The sequence below is a fragment of the Pistacia vera genome, unplaced genomic scaffold (assembly GCF_008641045.1).
Source record: "Pistacia vera cultivar Batoury unplaced genomic scaffold, PisVer_v2 Contig180, whole genome shotgun sequence".
In the NCBI taxonomy this organism is placed as follows: domain Eukaryota; kingdom Viridiplantae; phylum Streptophyta; class Magnoliopsida; order Sapindales; family Anacardiaceae; genus Pistacia; species Pistacia vera.
The window spans coordinates 99563-118868 of NW_022195899.1; the positions used below are offsets into that span (position 1 = coordinate 99563).

Genomic DNA, 19306 nt, shown 5'->3' on the forward strand with positions numbered 1-19306 from the left:
GATTTCAGAGAGTGCTGAGAAAGGGTAAGGGCACTTGGAATTTGGCCGGGACCTAAATTGTATGATTCAATGCTCATCCATCAACATCTAATGTACGTATTTAGATTCAGTGTTGCTTCTATTACAGAAAAGAGAAGAAAGAGGTAAGAAAAACATTACATTTCTGCATGTTTCTAAATCAATCTTACTAATTGGTACGGACAACTCAGAGGAGGTAATTCCAACATTGCTGAAGGGAGAGGCAAGACTCAGGAGGCAAACGCAGAGGCAACTTAGAGACAACAATGTCATGAACGGTTTAAGTTTTTGAGCATCTATTAACGGGAACTACCAAAGCCTCCAAGGTAAAATACTGGCTGAAACATGAAAGGTATTAAACCTGAAAACATCAGGTCCACATATATTCCAATGGTAGGCCAAATAATTGGCCTCACGTGGATAATGGTCCACACCAATGGAACAAATAAGACCACTTAATCCATGAATGAAATTTAACATAAATAAGTTATCAATGCAACTTAACAAATGTTTCAACTATTAACAGCTTGAGGCCTATTTGCTAACCATATATAATTAGTATCAACCATGTAGCATTTGCTTGGGCCCCTGCTACCTAAACTTAAATCTTACCTTTGTTTTTATGTACAAAATAGACAAAGAAATCTAAACACCAAATGCAATGTGTGTAATCATAAATTAGCGGATGGCATGGTGTAAAATACGGTAGGGGACACCCATTGGATTGCTAACTGAGATCAATTTCAACCTGCTCTGGGTTCACCCTTTCGGTTTGATTGTTAACTAGTTCTGCGCCTAGCTGCCCCTTGTCTCCTGCACCAAATGCGTATAGCTTCCCTGATTCTGTGAGTGCAAAGGTGTGGGCATTCCAGTATATAGAATTGGTAAGGCTAATCTGTACTACCCGCTCATTCATTTGCTTCAATGACGTTACTAACTCTGGGGTCAATACATTTGCATGTCTATTTCCCTGCACAAAGAAAAGATAGCCATAACAACAATTAGTAACTTCACCAACTAACTCCCTTTCACACACCAGCACAAACGACAGTTACAATATCAGTTCTGGAAAGCATAAATAGTAAATACAGATATAAAGAGGAAGAGGAGGAAACAGACCTGTCCTTCTGCTGCTAAAGCATTGTGTCCAAGACTTGCGGATTCACCACAACCAAATGAATGTACATCGCCATCATCAGAGACCACAAAGGTTGTGTAGTCCCCTGTGGCAACATGAACTGCTTTGACCTGATTCAATGCTTCCACCACCTTAGGAACTGATTCGCATTCTTCATTTCCATGACCCAAGCATCCATAACGTCCCCAACCCCATGTGCAAACACGTCCATCCCGACCTACCACAGCGGCGTGCCAGGCACCAGCTGCAACCACCATTGGTTGCAAATTCAAATGCTGAAACTGTTCTATAATTCGAGGATGCTTCTCATCAGTTCTTGAACCATGTCCAAGCTTCCCACCCAAGCCACACCCAACAGAGTACACTGACCTGTCATATTTCCAGAAGAAGAGGATAGATGAATAGTTATTTTAATACCAGAGTCCATTCATAATAAGAATAATAATAATAATAATAATTCGGTGTCAGTATTCAGGAATAACTAATGGAAAAAAACCAGAATTCAGCAATTTTGGAGATGTTTCAAAGCAACGGCAAAAAAAAAAAAAAGGTTTTACAAAAGTAATTTCCATTAAAATTCTTAAATTGAATTGAATGAGATAGAAGAAAGACATTCCAGAAAAAAAAAATTAAACAGAAGCAGCATGTTGTTAAAGCAAAAATGTTTCATCCTTATTGAGCAAATATCAGATTAAAAGCAACATCATCACAGTCTACATATTGTTTAGATATCATGATATCACAATATGAACTATATTTAGCATGCAAAATTTCAAAATCACTACAAAATTGACTGACTTTTCTTTAGTTACATAAATATTTCTCAATAAAAAGAAATGAAGGAACTCACATGCCACTTGGTTGACAAGCCAGAGCAAGAAGGTAGCAGTACCCAGCTGCAATTTGAATGACTGGTATGTTCTCGAGTGCTCCCAACAAAGGATGAGGCTCCAAATCGGTTGGCTCAGTCTGGTGACCGAGTCTTGCATCATTTCCCCAAGAGAATGTATAAACCCTTCCTTCTCTTGACAATACAGCTGTGAAGAAGTTTCCAATTGCAGCTTGAACCACAAATATATTTTTTAATGACTCGACCAACTGTGGAGTCGCAACCATTTTGGTTCCTTGGGTCCCGTACTCAGCTTCACCAAAGGAGTCCTTTCCAAAAGCATAAACTTGCCCAGCATCACTAATCAGCATTGTCCGGCCAGCCCCAGCAGCCGCTTGGATAATTCGAATGCCTTGCAGAGATCTGTAACACAACGTAGTTCCATTAACTTCTCTACCCAACAAATTCTCTTTCCATTTCTTGCATTTACAATACCAGTTCAATGGATTGATGAAAAGTGCGCAACCTGATTGGCCGAGGCCGGCATTCTTCCTCGGTGGAGCCATGGCCTAGCTGTCCAGAGCTATTAGAGCCAAATGTGTAAACTACTCCCTTGGATGTTACAGCAATACTGTGACCAGGCCCTGCTATTGCCTGCGACTTCTCCCTCCTGCAACATGCTTCTCCAGCCAGCAAAAACCTCAGCACCAGTTTCCATGAGCCCCCGCATCTTTGCTTCAACTCTTGACGTTCTTCTTCATTCATTGGCTTGAATATAGCTCTCTTTTGGCACATGTCCAGAGCAGCAAGCTCCGATATGGACAATTCATAGTCAGGGGCAAAGTTTGCTGGCTGCCTAAAGAATGAGCCTGTTGCCTGCAACACACACATTTGAAAATCAAGTCAGCAGCATTATCAATTCTATTATATACAAAGAGCTTCATTATAAAAAAGATAAAGGAAATTGCAACTTGCCTCTAGTGTTGCAAGGTCTTGAGGATCTAAATTACAGGCCGTCAGGACATGAAGCACAATGGAGGGATTGGCAGCCAAGGGAAATTCTCCGGGAGTGGAGTCCCCAAAGCAATGCCGTTGATTTCTTTGAAATGTTGGTACAGGAGCAACCACAATAGCAGTAATCGGCTGATCAGGAATGTTATGGTATTGAATACTTGGAGTGCCACTCGTTGTAGCGTCCATGGGCACTGCCAGCTTTTGCAGTGCCCAAGATTTGCAGAAAGGGAAGATTTAAATAGCTGGAACATAAAATGTTTACATAAAAGTCAATTTTATTACTTTTCACCATTGATCCAAAATAGCACTTATAATATGAACTTTAATTTGATACCAAACTTGTTTTGCCGACTGAGAATCTTAAACAAAATATCTACCTTAGGTAGGTTTTGTATGATCAGCAGACTTCAAGCCTCAAACCTACAAGTAAAACACATCCCGCATACTCAGTGATCAGAAAAAAAAATAACTTGATCATGTCATGAAATGATAAACTGAATTACAACATGAAGAAAAGGGAAGCTTTTTGATCCGATCATCAAAACTAGTTTTAGCCGAAGAGAAGACAGTCAAACTAGATCAGCTCAAAAACAGAGGAACAGAAATGGACAAACAAAAAAACCTGAAACCTGAAGACATTCAGAGAACTGGCAGATACATCAAAACAAGAATCAAATACAGATATTTAAAACATAAGGCACACCAGAAAAATGAAACTTTGAAGAGAAGAATACTATTCTTCTGTTGAAGGATATTCCACTCCCAAAAGAAAACCAAGAAAGAAAAGAATTCTCATATCAAAAGAGACACACCTATTCACGTAAACTCATTATAACACACATAAATAAAGATAAAAGAAAGTCAAATAGACCCGATCAATTTGAACCAAACAAGCAAAATCAACCTCCACCGTTTAAGACCAAAACAGGGATGTAATAATTAACACTCTTTGTCCAGAATTACCCAATAGAAANTTACCATTGATCCTGATGTGGTTTGCCCATTCTTTGCTTAATAATGAATCATTGAAAGCACCCGAATCTGCCAATTCCCACTAGTGCCCAAAATGCAGAGAGTCTCAGTTGAAACCACTTCATGGAGCAGACAATTCTGATCCAAGATTTGTTTATATTCAATTCAGGAAAGTCCTTAAAATTCTTTTAGATTTGGATTCGAACCACTTTCTCAACTTATTAAATTTTACAGCTGATGAATAAGGATGGCCAATCTGCCAGAAATAATTGATTGTAGACATGTATATCATGTTCTACTGATCTATCTCACCATTAAAACCTTATTCAAAACTCTTCTTTTCTTACGAACCATTAAAAGAATCAACATTTATTCACTGTGCCTCACTTCACTTTTCAAGTAACTAATTGTGTTACTCTAACAGTAAGATTCATTAAAAGGCTTATATATATATATATATATATATATATATATATATACACTGTATATGAAAAGCACGTATGCAGATCTCGCGGGAACTTGAACCCAGAAAAACAGAATGCAGGACGTGGAGCTATGCCGATTTCTCAATTCTCATGGTTACACCTATTAACATTAATTTTTTCTTTTGAAAATCTGAGAACTTGTAGAAGCTTTAAGATTGAATGCCCACATGGGAAGTCGGTACTGTGCGCTAGATTGATGACGTGGAGATTTTTATCTTGGAATGGCACGTTCTCCCATGTGAGTTTTGTTCCCTTAGAGTCTTGCCTAATAGGCCCTACAAAATTGACCCTCAATGCCCTCATCTGAGAATTCTGAGCCGGTGATCTCTGGAATTCATCAAATTCAATTAAACCCAGTCGACCATGGTGAGTTCATTTTCAGCCAATAGTTTGATAATGTATATGAGCCATTAATTTGACAGAAGCTACATGGTCATGCCTGCAAATCATAACATAACATGCACCACGCCAAATGCTGTTGCAGCATTATTATTTGTCTAACTTGGTGGATAAGACGATCATCATCATCATCATCATATACAATTAAGTTCTTTCTTGACCTTTGCTTACCCAGAATTTCTTGCATGTTTTGTGGAAATTGGGCCGTTTCTAAATTAAGTACACCTCTACCAACTGTTCATAAGGGACATTAGTCAAATTAAAACTTAATGATCGATCAAGCAACAACTCTCACCGACACTTCTCTGCAACCAAGTAGTATATATTAATTAGACTTCTGAGTTCATCAGTACAGTGTGACATTTATGATAAAGCATGTGATTCAGAGGGGCGCAGAAAGGGCAATGGGGAAAATTTGTAAACGATAGTGATTGTAATTTAAGAGGGCAATGTGTGATCAGGTGCATATTCACCAATAATTAATCAAAACCCTAAATAGGGTATATAGTTGAGCTTATCCAGCATACATATCAGTAAACATTATGGATAGTGATTGTGTAGCCACCAGACCAGTATCTAGTGAATACCCCAAAATAAGACATCAGAACTTCTCCTCCAACCAACATAAATTATCAGTTGGTTGGGCAGACAGTTTTATAAAATTGTTAAGTGATCAACTCATTGAAACAATAATTGAATGAAACTGTTAGTGGTTAATTGTTCATTCCACTTTCGGAATCATTGAACAAAGTTGAGGGAAATGTGATTGTGTTAGGTTCCAGATTAAGCTTATCCTCAATAGAGAAAACATTGCTTAATGTTTTTTAAATTTGAAGTTAATACCATAAATATAAATTTGTGAAACAATTAATATTTGTCTAGTACGATACCACAAATACAGGCAGGCAAATTAATAAGCAAGGAAGTCTGATAATTTAGAGACAAGGGGAGGTAAAAAAAACATCACATATGGGGGCTGAGAAAGCCATGTGGTTTGCTAAAATTTGATGCTGACTGATCCTCCATCTCATTTTCTGCGTATTCATTCATTCTCATCCATCAACAAATCAACTTCCCCTTTACTGCCATGATCAGCGGGCGCCATTGAAATGAGAAACTTTGTAAGGGCGCCAGCGCCATGTTCTTTTCTGAGTTAAAGTGGGCTCCTCCTCCCAACTTTTTAATCTTCTTTTCTGATCCGATCATGCTACCAACGTCGTTTGTTTTTACTTGATTATGAAAGAGAGAATCCAGGTCTGATATGGCGAATGATGATGAAAAATTTCACTTAATGATCCATCCAATGAAGACAGTTCACAACAAAAATCCAAGAAAAATGATAACGGCATCATTTATTTATCCACGACAAAAAGAAGAGAGTTGAAACTTGAAACAGACTGTGAAGTATGCGATGACCGCTCATCACAAAATCTTCATACATAGGTTTGATATTCAGCTTTTCTTTACTTCATTGGTAGCATGCAGCAGCAGGAATCCACTAAGAATTTGTAACACATCATTTTAATCATGAAGAGATATAAAGAGAAATCGACTCATTCAATGATTGGATCATGTGCTAGGTTTCCTCTGTTCTTCTCTTTCATTATTATTTGGTAAAGTAATGGAATTTTATATATAATTAAAATCCTCAAACTCGCATTATGATATTGTGGATGTGGACTCATTTATGATTACCCTCTTAATGTTGCCTCATAATTCAATCTGGATTTCTCACTTGGAAGATAATATAATCTAAAATAGTAATCTCACTTTCTCATTATATTGTTTTTTATTGGTAATTTTTGACATTTTATTCAAAGATAAAACTCAGTAATCTAAAGTAAACGAGATGTAAGGTTGAACAATACTATCTAAGACGGAAATGATTTTGATTAGACTAAAGAAACGATCGTTCTCTTTTAAGGAATGATGGTAGAAGAAGAAGAAGAAGAAGACGTGACAGTGTTAATCTGTTGACACGTTAGGGTTATAAAAGAGGTTTGTGAAAATGAGTTGTTGACCTAATATTACTCTATTAGGTTTATACGAAAAGCATTTGCTTATATAAATTTAATGCCTACAAAATTTTTTTTTTAATAAGCAAAGGTGTTTAGGCTAGCTTATGCGTATCTCAAGTCCTCAACTAATATCCCGGGATTTTAAAACCCTAGTTAGTAAATAAGGGTACGACAAAAAAAGGGTACAAGAATTTTACGGGTATGATACGGTAAATGGTAAAAAATACTTTTGTAAAAATTTAGTCATAAAATTCAGATACGAAAAAAATATGGTATGGATATATATGGATTTAATATGCTATATTATCAATAATACGTTTTAAAAAATATAACAATATTAATCCTGATTTTATAATTTTTATGATCACTGAATTAATCCTTCTTTGTTTTTGATTATAGGTGTATAATTTATATCTTTTTTAATTATAATATTTTAGTTTATAAAAAAAAATATTATTTGATTCGTAATTAATTACTATAAATATTGTAAAAATAGACTAATTATTAAATAAATCAAATAATTTTATTTGTCGTTAAGTTAAATTAAAAGAGGAATGTGAAAGATTTGTATTGAATACATTAATTGAATGCATGTGAATAATCTCTATTATAGCAAGCCAAATAAACAGCAAACACATGGACCAATTAACGATATCCTATATGATGATCATATATCAATCCTACGTGACGTCACAAGAAGCAGTATGCTTCAATATTATATAAATATTAAAAAAAGAATGTGAAAGATCTCAAATTAAAAGAAGAATATTAAAAATTTGTATTGAATAAATTAATTGAATGCATGTGAATAATTTCTATTATAACAAGCATAATAAATAGCAAACACATGGATCAATTAACGATATCCTACCTGATGATTATATACCAATCTTACGTGACATCAGAAAAAGCAATATGCTTCATCATTATATAAATATCTAGATTAGGAATTATTTTATAGTTTATTTATTTATTTTATTCAAAAAAGCCCTTAAACCCTGCTGACTTATAAACTTTAAAAAACCGTCGAAAGATATCATATGAAGACAAAACTCTACATGCAAGATTGCCATTTTTGTTAATGTGATTCAGACACGTAGAGAAAATGGAGTGAAGATGTCAGTAACGCTTCCTTTTATTCTTTCGGATCCACTGCAGATCTCTCTCATCAAAACCCCCACTCTACTCACCCTTCTTCTCTGCGGTGCTGCTTCAAGTTTTCAGGTTCAATTCTTATGCCTTTTTATGATTCTACTCTTTTCTATTATTGATCTGATTACAGGTTTTACACTGTAAGCTGTAATGGATTTATGAATTTGCTCTGATGACATCTGTTGTTCAGAAGTTGAGTTTTTAGTTGTTCAGTTCGTATTTTTTATTTTTTTATTTAGTTGTTGAAAGTTTGGATTTGCTGTGTTATTTGGTTTCACTCATCCAATTAGATTTGTAACTAAAGAATTTCAAGCCAACGCTTTTTTGTTTCTGGGTGTATACTGTTGTGCTAGATGCTGCATGAAAAGGGCATTTGAAATAAATCTGTTTAATGACCATAGTCATAAAAGTTATGTTGATAGAATTAATCATTCCTTTCAAAATCATTTGATATGCAGGCTTGGTTAATGTTCCAATGTTTTCGAGAGTGACTCATACACATGCCTTTTCTCCCTTGTCTTTCTGTAAACTTTGTGGAATTTGGATTTGATAAGTAAGAATATCTTGACTACTGTTTGGTTGGCATGAAAATACTTTCCTTGCTACTTATAAGAAAATTACTTCAACCGGTAAGAAAAGAACTTTCGAAATGCTAATTGATCTCGCCTTAGATATATGTTAAATTACCGGCTAAATCAGATGAATTTTGTCAAACAAAACTCTTTTTCGATTCCGTATCCTTATTCGATGCGTAACAGATAGCAAATTTCCCCAAAAAAAACCTTTAGATCATATTTCTGTCATACCCTTTCCTAAAGAATGTTCAATATACAATAATAGTTCCGATGTTTTGTGATTCAAAACAATTTTTTTTTTCTCGATAAGGTCATTTACAGTAATTACAAGCAATATTGTGGTCGTAGCCTTCACAGGATTTAGTTTATTATCTATTTGATTGGAAGATTTAGTTTATTACCTGGAGTAGTTTTCTTATAGCCAGGTTCTGTTATTATTACTATTTAATTATTTTAATTTATATATAGAATTGCTCTAAGTATCATGCTTTAAGCCAAGTTCTTTTTCCCAGTTAATTCTGTATCTTGTGTAGCATATTTGTATTGACTTTTTAAGCCTGTCATTAGTGAATCACATATGTGATGCGTATACGAATCTTGCTTTAGTGGAAGAAAGAAGTAGCGGCAGGGTTGGTCAGGCTAGCAAAGTTGTCATAGTTTAATCCAGATTAGTCTTAGGTTCTTCCTTTATGTTTTAAGTTTTTTTAAGCACGATTATAAAACAAGACTTCAAATATTTTATAATTTAAATTATTTAAGAAGAGTTATAATAATTAGATGCCATGAGCCGCATACAATCTAAGAGAATTGTGATTGATTAATTTCGCAAACTCTTCTTTTTAATCCTATTTATTCTGGCAAGTTTGATGTAGATCACAGATATGATTTCTGAAGTTGAATTGCAAAGGAATGTGATTGCATGTCCTGCAAATTCAGATGGAGAACTATTGGTTTGTCCGAGGTATCTTATAACACAACTGATGGAGGACTTGTTGAATGAAAAGGCCAGCAAGGAGCATGGATACTTTCTTGCAGTAACTAGCTTGAAGAACATTGACAAAGGACAAGTATTGGACGAGTCAGGGTATGCATCCTTCCCTGTAACATTTAAATGTCGCACCTTTAAGCCTGTCATCGGAGATTTCCTACAGGGAGTCGTTCACTACACATCTCGAGAAGGGGTCTTCTTACGAATTGGGCCTCTGAAATATGCTTTTCTTCCAGTTTTGAAGATGCCAGGTTACTCCTATGTTTCTGAAGAAAATCCATATTTCTTAAATGGCAACACACATGCAAAGATAAATAATGGTATAGTGGTCTACTTCGTGGTGCTTGGAGTGAGTTGGATTGAGAAAACGGGGACTGTCGAGAGGGAATTTGCACTCATTGCTAGCATAGAAGGTGAAATCCTTGGACCAGTTTCACTTCCTGGGACTTATGAACTCGACTTGTGAATGGTGAATGGTTTTATACATGCCAGCGTCAATAAAATTACTGACATGCTTGCTGTGAACATGGATCTTATGCATTTGGAACCTCAAGAACACCTTTTGCTGTTTTGCTTTATATTTGCTTTGCTCATGCTGCCTGTAAAAACCTGAATGATGAGACAATGCTTATCCTTTCCAATATAAACATACATAAGTTTCTTCTCCAATTGACAAGGAATTGAAGGTAAAGTCATTCAAAATCTTGGTTTAAATATTATATTTTTGAATTTTGCAATCACATTTACATGTATTAAACTGGTCATCATCATAAAGGTGGTATTCATTAAGTCAACTTTAGTCAAACGTCGAATCCGACGGGTGACCGTTCGAATCTCCCTATTCACTCTGCCTCCCAAGTTCCACACCATGCTAGAGAGTTAAAGCACGAAAAATCGAGTCACAGGCTCAATGAGTCAGAAAGGGTTATCATCCTGAGATGAATTCTAGAAATTCTTATTGAGAGATAAGATCGGATCCTGGTACATTGCCACTGTCAATCAAAAGCTCTTCCTTCCCATTATCTTAAAGAGTGTGATCAGAGCCATGGAGGCCAGAAGCATTGTTGATCTTCCAGACGTTATCAATCACCAGATCCTCTCCTATCAGGACATGAAATACACTGTTCAATTTAGTACTTTTCACGAAATTGCAGAGACTTATGTGCATCGTTTTTTGACGTGTACATTAATTCTGAGGTATTGGCCCTGCTGGGAGATGATTTCAGGAAAAGGCATAAGTTGGCCAAATAAGATAGGCGTGCCAAACTTTTTTCTTTCTTGGGTTCCGAATCAAGACAATCGAGTATACTTTACCGAAAATAACTGTATTAAGGGATGGGTAATTAAAGCAATATGGTCCAAGTTCTAATCACAAATGGAGTGATGGCTGAAATTTCTTAAAAACAGAACCATCTTTAGCAGAAATCTATCTGTCGAAGTTCCATTTTTAGTCGTTTTTATATGTTGATCAATATGTGTACTCAGTTCTAACCAATGTTCATTGTGTTTTCTGGTTTTCCAGTTTCTGTTCAGAAAGAATTTTCGGTCTGTCTTAATGTAAACGACTTATATCTACATGTTAGCAGTTTAAAGGACTGCCAACTTCAGATAGTCTCCTCTTTCCTGAGGAAATTTACCAGTCTGAATTTTTTATTTAATGCAAGATATTTCAAATGCGATGTTGGATTTGATGATGTATGTTCATTATACGTTTTTTATTCAGTTTCAGTCTTTTCAAATTCATTATTACTAAGTCATTCATGTTTGTTATTAATTTTTTTCCAGTTTTCAGCATTTGGAAGACTTTGATCACAAAGTTGAATACTGGGAAGCTCAAAACTTGTTATTAAGAGTTCGATTCATCAAATGAAAGAAGTGTAGATGGAGATTCATAGAGGAAATAATGAATTATAGCTTGTCAAATATTTGGTAAAGCATGCAAGAGCACTTGAGAAACTGACCATCTATTATTCACCAGAGAAAATTCAACAGCCATGAATATTATACATTTCTCGAGAAAATTAGGCCATCTGCTGAAAAGCTGAAGACATATATCCGATCAAGGTTTCAATAGGACGAGAGCAGTAAGGAGTTGTGGAAGTGAAGGTTTGATTGCAGCATATCACAACTCTGCTAACGGAAATTCTTTCCTGTTGTATTTCATTACTTAAATCTGATTGTTTAAGTCCTTTCCGTGTAGTTGGAAGTTTCTAATTATTGTTGTTGATGCGTGATTTTGATACCAATGAATCGCATGTGCAAAATGTTAAGCTGTTCTTAGAAATTACACGTGAATGATTATGATCAGATGCAAAGACTGAATAATAAATGAGATATATGATTTTTAAAGTGATTCGGATGCCTAAAACGAATCATATGTCCACTGTTTCCTTTATATATGAGAGATTACAAGAGGTCACGTATAACGAACAACGAGCAGAGATACAACAACTGAGTGGGTAGGTGCCGTACAAGTCTTTTTTTACCTCTCATTGGTTGATAACTTAAGAAATATCCTCAAATTACCTGAGGCTTGAATGTGTGTGGCCCTTAATTACTCATAGACAAACCCTGAATCTGTCAAGTTGATGACAACCATATTCCTTTTGTCATGGAGTGACGTGACAACTCCTGGGCAACGCAAAGCCTTCTTAAACTCTGATTGGTGCTCGCTGACATAGGCTAACGTCAACCCTGATTTTTTAGGCATAACAATTGTTTTTTCTTTCGTAATGTTGTCGAGGTCATTTGATAAATTACTAGCATTGGAGGTAAGCCTGCATATTTGGTCTTGCTACATGATAAATGTTGAGGTATTATGGAAGAAACCATTAGATGTGAATTATTTTGAAATTTCTTAATCTCTCTAATATGCTTATGTTTTGTGCATAACACGAGCATATCTTTCATTGTATCTTAAAGAGATTCGTAGGTTTTATTTATACTTATAAAAAGGCGAAATTTTCTTTGGAAAAGTGAAATTGTTACACCTTGAAGTTGGTAGTATGTTTCCTAGATCTAACATAAGTTGTTTTGTCTTTTAAGAGGTTTTTAGTTTTTAGTTTTTACATTGTCATGAACTTAGAAACTATGGTTTAGGGATATAATATGATTTTTCACCTGTTTGTAGTTAAGTTTAACAGACTTTCACCGTTAAGTGTCTCTAAGTTGATCAATTTGAAACTTCTGTCATTTATCAAATATTTTGAGAAAAATATTGGACTTAAATGATAGATTGTATATTATTGACTTGTAAATATAATTTGATTTTGAATTTTTTACTATTAATTAATAATGACTAAAATTTTTGTATTGCATATTCTACATTTTGGAGGAGGTGGTAGAATTTAGATAAATTTTATTGTAGGAATTCAATAGTGTATAATTTAGGGATTTTTGGTTATTTTTACCAATAATAATTTTTTTATCCATTAATTTATTCTCGTGATTGGATTATTTATCCAAAGCCCGCCCAATTTGGCCCACGTCAGCCCACACCCTCAAAACTTCACAATCCACGAAGCATTCTCATTGAGAAACGAGACCGGTTGAAGAAATAGCTGTTGACTCGATTCTCTCATAAGTCAGATCGGCCTCCCACTGTACCCTTACCAAAATGTCTGCCCCAACCACCGACGGCGACTTCCTCTCTCGAGTCAAGAAAACCACCCATTCACTCACCGCTAGGCGTCGCCCTTGGGCTGACTTCCTTGACCTCTCCGCATTCAGTCTCCCTCTTTCACTCTCTGACGCCACCACGCGCATTACCCAAAACCTCACTCATTTTCGCGTTAATTACACTATAATCCTCTTATTGATCCTCTTCTTAAGCCTAATCTACCACCCCATCTCACTAATCGTCTTTCTACTGTTGCTTGTCGCGTGGTTCTTCTTCTACTTCGCGCGCAACGACGCGCTGACGGTCTTCGGGTTCGTTGTCGACGATCGTGTCGTGGTGGGTGCGCTTTTTGCGGTGACGGTAACGGGTTTAGTTTTGACGCACGTGTGGGTGAATGTGCTGGTTTCCATGTTGATTGGCGTTGCTTTGGTAATTTTACATGCGGGATTCAGGAATACGGACGATCTTGTTATGGATGACCAAGAGTCGCCTTATGGGGTTTTGCTTGATGATCTTGATGATAGCCCACATGGGGCTTACACTGGTTTTTGATTTTTCTAAATATTGTCTAGTGAACACTGAACACGTTGCTATTCATAAAAGAATTAATTTTACATTGTTTCCTGCTTAATTGATTCCGTGTATGTTATACTAGGCTTGAATTTGTAGTTCTTTAGATTATCAGTTTGTATGCAGAAATCTTTAATGTCATCCTGGCTTCTTTAGTTGGTAATTGAAGTTTGTACATAGAAGTGGGTTCATTGTTAGCTTGCGCAAATGCATTTTCTTTGTTATATAGCCAATTATTGGATTCATGCTTCTCTGTTGAGGGATGAGAATAGGCTTGATGAAGAATGAAGATTTTGGTCTTTCCCATTGAAGGGTAGTAGTAAGATTTGGCATTTGTGATAAATGGCATTAACTTATGGAAGTTCATGTTACTATCATATCATATGTTTGCATCTATTAGAAGTTGGTTGATCTAATTTATGACCAACTTTTGGCTTGCATTCAAGGGTTTAGAGTCTATTATTGATTGTGATTGTTATCCAGAGTTGTATCTTTAGCTACCATGTTTCAGTTTTCTTTTGCCTTGTCATAGTGGTTCAAGAATATGCTTAATCTGGTACCGTGTCTTGTTTTGGTAGTTGGGAGGTTATGATACTGAGTGATCAGTTGTTCTTGAGAATCAGCATCATTGTGATAGATATTATCACAGTATCCACTACCCTTTGGGGTGGTTTTAACAAATATTGGTGTAGTTTATGTTTTATAAGATTTGGGATTAGAGAGTCAAAAAGCAATGATGGGTTTAATTTGTGGGGAGTGTTACTTGGGATGATCCCTTCATCCCGAATTTTTGGTAAATTATCAACTTTTCGATGTGCAACTCATTATTGTGGAAGTAAAGCAAATCAAATATCAGAATCTTCTTATGTTTCCACCAAAGTTGAGCGCATCTTGAATCTTGAGACTTGAGTATAAAATTTCAAGTACAGTTGCATCTTGCATGTGAAGACTCGGTCACTTTACATAGGGCTGTATCATTATCTGAGCGTCCTCTTGTATGTCTTTTTGTTGCTGTGCACAATGGATGCTGATGTCTTTACTCTACCACGATACGATTCACCACACCAAACTTGACCTCACATAAGCAATGACTGTATTATTTTTTCATATGTTGTATGTTAACTATTAACCTGCTTGGAATCCTAGATGACTGTTCAACTGTATCATCATGATAGGTGGGTGTCCAGTTTTCACCGCAATGCATGAATTATGACATTGTTAATGCTAGAAATCAAGAACCTGAAGCAAGGTTGAGAAAGTGTATATTTTTTTCTGTGAGTTCGGTATGTATTTATCATAATCTAGCACCTTTCCCCTTAAATATTTTGCTACGTTACAAGCAAGTTGAACATAACAAGGAAATCCGAGATGGTAAAAACTGAGGTCAAATCATATATGCTTCAAAATGAAAAGGCATGCTTGGAAAAATGTTGCTCCTCAGACCTCCAAACCCCTATTACTGCTGTAAACATTTTTGTAACATGTTTATGGGGGTTGAGCTTTCCGGCCATAAGACAGAACCATCACAAAATCTTTGGCTGAGCTGCCTACCGATGTCTGTATTCTTTCTGATGTTGAGGCTGTCTGCACCCACCAGTTCACTAAGTTGTTCAGCTGCAGTGTAGAAAGCACTGGCTGACCCCGCAATGAGATCTCCACCTGTATAATTATCAGCAGCAGGTCAGTTCAGTGTTGATGCAGCTTCTTGTGAAAACTGNAACCCCCATCTATTGGAACCACCCCCAAGTCTAAACCAGTCTTTGCAGTTGCTCTTGAATCAATTAAACCAGTTGACTTTCTTTGTAATATTTTAAAGGGAATGAGAGAAGAAGGGTGTAGTATACGTACACAAGTAATTATACGGAAAAGTGTCAAGATTATAAGAACATGCAATAATCAAAACCCCCATCTATTGGAACCACCCCCAAGTCTAAACCAGTCTTTGCAGTTGCTCTTGAATCAATTAAACTAGTTGACTTTCTTTGTAATATTTTAAAGGGAATGAGAGAAGAAGGGTGTAGTATACGTACACAAGTAATTATACGGAAAAGTGTCAAGATTATAAGAACATGCAATAATCAAAGGCTTCACATGGCTTTTGATTTCATTTTTCAGATCTCGACATCATCTACTGTGGCGGTGCACTATTTGACAAGACATCTATTCTGGCGTTTGTTTCCCAAATCCACCCATGTTTTTTCTTTTCTTTGTTTTTTATTTTTATTATTATCTACTGGGATTCGATTCCTTTGGGACTAACAAAATTAGAATGTGTATTTTGATTATAACATTATACCTTTGATTTTCATAATCCAAATGAAATCTCTTTGCTTGGATTTGCTTTGAAATTACATACGTTAGATTCAATCTAAAATCTTTTAAAGTAATTTGATTTAACAGTTCATACTTAAACAAGAAGAAGACTGATTTAGATACAGTTTTTAATTTTATAAAGTAAAACTTCAAACTTCCTAAGATTTTGTTTGCTTATAAAATCAAAATATTATTAGTTGTACAAAAAATTGATTCCAAGATATATTCCAAATTTTACATTCAAAATGTTGTTTTATGATATATTACTATCATATTATATGTTAATGTCACATATGATAATACTTCTTTTTTTTTTTGATAACTAGGATTGTCCAGGCAAGCTTACACGCACCTCAGCTAATCTTTCAGGATCCTAAAACTACCGACCGGATAAGAGTTCCAGTGGTTACCCCTAGTAGCAACCAAGGAGTGACTCGAACTCAATACTTTCTGAGTAATATATCCAAGAGTACCTATTGAATCACTCTACCATCTAGAGGTAGTTAATAATACATCGTTTGCAATATGCAAATATGGATAAATATTGATAAGAATAATATCTATTATCATAAAAAATGGAGAGTAGTAATGTATCAATACCATATTTATTAAAATAATCATTCCTTATGATTTCAGTCTTTATTAAGTTGAGATGTAAAGCTATGACCCTAAGTTTGTATGTGTGGTGCTATTTAGATATCATACATATTATTGATGTGTGATTTTGGCACCAATGACCCGCACGTGTAAAGTGTTAAGTAGGTCTTAGAAATTACATGTGAATGATTGTGAGAGAGCTAATCAATATAATCGAATGCAAAGACTGAATAATAAATGAGAGAGATAATTTTTAAAGTGATTCAGATGTTTAAAGCGAATCCTATGTTCACTGTTTCTTTTATATATGAGAGATTACAAGAGGTCATGTATAGCGAACAACGAGCAGAGATACAATAACTAGGTATTCAGAGAGAATATCGGGCCAGCCTTTTTCTCGTAGGTTATCTTTGCTCTGAAAATCAAGATTACTGTTGGAATAAGAGTTCAAGATCAGAATCCCTAAAATGAGAGGGAGAGTCCTCTATTTATAGCAAAGGAATTCAAGGTAATAATCACAAATCTGCAAGTGAGTAAGTGTCCTGTAAGTCCTTCCTTGCCTCCCATTGACTGATAATTTAGGAAATATCTTTAAATTATCTGGAGCTTGGACAAGTGTACAGTTCTTAATCACTCATAGACAAAACCTGAATTTGATAAGTTGATGACATCCATATTCTTTCTGTCTTAGGTCGATGTGGTAACATCTGGACGACGTCAAGCCTTCCTAAACTCTGATTGGTGCTTGCTGATGTAAGTTTACGTCAACCCTAGTTTTTTTAAGTATAACATACATAAATTTAAAATCAAACATGTTACAATCATGTCTAAAAACATGTAGATGACTATCATCAAATATAAAACGTATAAAAGTAATTTGAGATGTTAAATAATTGTTGGGTTATTTGTATCTTCCCATTTGTTTCTAACTTTTTATTAGCTAATAAGTTGACAATGACAAGAGCACGAAGAGCAAGTAAGTTCATGACAAGGAAATGGGTGTCCATTTTGACAATTCATTAATGAACAAAAGAAATAAAAGTCAACATAAGTCGGCAAAGTAAAACAATAATAAATGGGAATTTATATTAAGGTATAAGTTGACCAAATTAAATAAAACCGCTCAACTATAAATACATTTAAAACTCAATCCCTTCAACCTCAAACCGAACGGCCGCCCCATACAAGAAATAGGAAGGTAGCAACAGTTGGAATCACATTAAATAATTATTTTGAAAAGCCAATTAGTGTTTTGACCATTAAATATTTTTCTTTCAAATATATAGAAGCATTTATCATTTTTTTTTTCTATAGAAAATCCTTCTTATTAGGAGTGATTTTTGAGAAATTTTTTTATTTAGTACAAGAAAATTAAATCTCTAACAAATTCTCAAAATTCCAATTTTTTTTTTTTTTTTGGAGAACAAGTTCTGTAAAGAAGACATTAAAATAGAGTTGACTTAATGATCCATGATTTCATTTGATAATTAACCATCGGATATGATAGTAAAAGAGCAAAATGCTCTAACATGGGTTCTTGAGTTTGAGTCCTCTCAAACATTAATAAGAGTGGCCACTCGATCGTTCATTTCAGGGTCTCGAGGGATTAAAGGTGGCCACTAAGGGGGTTTACCTGGTTGTTCATTTCAGAGTTTTGAGAGATTAGTTGAGGTGCGAGCAAACTGGTACAGACATCTCCATTCATAAAAAANATACAGGTGGAAATGCATCCTATGTGGAGACAAAGCAAGCTTCGTGAGGTATGTGGAGAGCACAAAATCCACGTCAGTGCTTATTCACCACTGGGTGGGCCAGGAAATTCATGGGGATCAACGGCTGTGGTTGAACATCCGATCATCCAAGCCATTGCTCTGAAACACAAGGCTACTCCGGCTCAGGTTGCTCTAAAATGGGGATTGTCGAAGGGAGCCAGTGTGATTGTGAAGAGCTTCAATCAAGAGAGAATAAGGGAGAACATGGCTTCTTTCAATCTTAAATTGGACGATGAAGATCTCATTCAGATTGACAATTTGGAAGAGTGGAAGATTATGAGAGGAGATTTTCTTATCAACCAAACAACTAGCCCATACAGGACCCTTGAAGATTTATGGGATTATGAAATCTGATAATCTTGCTATAATTATCAATGTATTAATGCCAAAAATTCACTACTTTTTTTTGTTAAACCTTGTAATGTCCACAATACTACTACAATGGTGAAGTTGCAGTAGACCCAGCCAAACTTCACTTAAAAAATATAAATGTACAAATAAATACTTTTCGTTATTTACTACTGTACATTACATTACCACTAAATATCTGATTTTCGATTTCTTAAACAATGGATATTAAACTTATAGTTGATTTTTTCTCTTCAACATGTAGAAAGCCACAATTTCCCATGAAACTGAGACCAGAAAAATGTCCTGAGTCTCTGTTTACAGCAAGAATGAACCCAACTTAATAAACTTAAAAAACTGTGACCTGACTTCGGGTGGCTCAAATGGTAAGACGAATGTTGAAACGTGTGGTTAAAGTATACCGTCCGAAGTTCAAATGACCCAGGCTTCCAAGAAGAATCTCTTGAGCCTATGTTCACACCTAGCTTAATAAAACTTA

The 19306-nt window shown here is 35.4% G+C and overlaps 4 protein-coding genes across 5 annotated transcripts; 3 read left to right on the forward strand and 1 right to left on the reverse strand.

Moving 5' to 3' along the window:
- Nucleotides 1-357: 357 nt before the first annotated feature.
- Nucleotides 358-3907, reverse strand: LOC116126598 (ultraviolet-B receptor UVR8-like). 2 transcript variants are annotated; one of them, XM_031412278.1, is made up of 7 exons: nt 3703-3907; nt 3377-3419; nt 2961-3241; nt 2512-2861; nt 2007-2408; nt 1138-1525; nt 358-988 (listed from the first exon to the last, which is right to left on the reverse strand). In XM_031412278.1, exons 3-7 carry the CDS (start codon nt 3183-3185, stop codon nt 746-748), a joined length of 1608 nt encoding a protein of 535 aa, XP_031268138.1. In that variant the 5' UTR covers nt 3186-3241; nt 3377-3419; nt 3703-3907; the 3' UTR covers nt 358-745. The 2 variants fall into 2 exon arrangements, with proteins under 2 accessions (XP_031268138.1, XP_031268137.1); XM_031412277.1 differs by lacking the exon at nt 3703-3907 and adding an exon at nt 3622-3640.
- Nucleotides 3908-7762: 3855 nt separating this feature from the next.
- Nucleotides 7763-10261, forward strand: LOC116126601 (DNA-directed RNA polymerase V subunit 7-like). Its single transcript, XM_031412279.1, has 2 exons — nt 7763-8097; nt 9473-10261. The coding sequence occupies exons 1-2, from the start codon at nt 7990-7992 to the stop codon at nt 10052-10054; spliced, it is 690 nt and encodes a 229-aa protein (XP_031268139.1). The 5' UTR covers nt 7763-7989; the 3' UTR covers nt 10055-10261.
- Nucleotides 10262-13193: 2932 nt separating this feature from the next.
- Nucleotides 13194-13940, forward strand: LOC116126504 (PRA1 family protein D-like). The gene has a single exon (XM_031412175.1). It carries the CDS (start codon nt 13205-13207, stop codon nt 13757-13759), a length of 555 nt encoding a protein of 184 aa, XP_031268035.1. The 5' UTR covers nt 13194-13204; the 3' UTR covers nt 13760-13940.
- A 3822-nt stretch (nt 13941-17762) lies between these two features.
- LOC116126531 (NADPH-dependent aldo-keto reductase, chloroplastic-like) lies at nt 17763-18813 on the forward strand. The gene is made up of 2 exons (XM_031412216.1): nt 17763-17780; nt 18406-18813. The coding sequence occupies exons 1-2, from the start codon at nt 17763-17765 to the stop codon at nt 18811-18813; spliced, it is 426 nt and encodes a 141-aa protein (XP_031268076.1).
- The last annotated feature ends 493 nt before the right edge of the window (nt 18814-19306 follow it).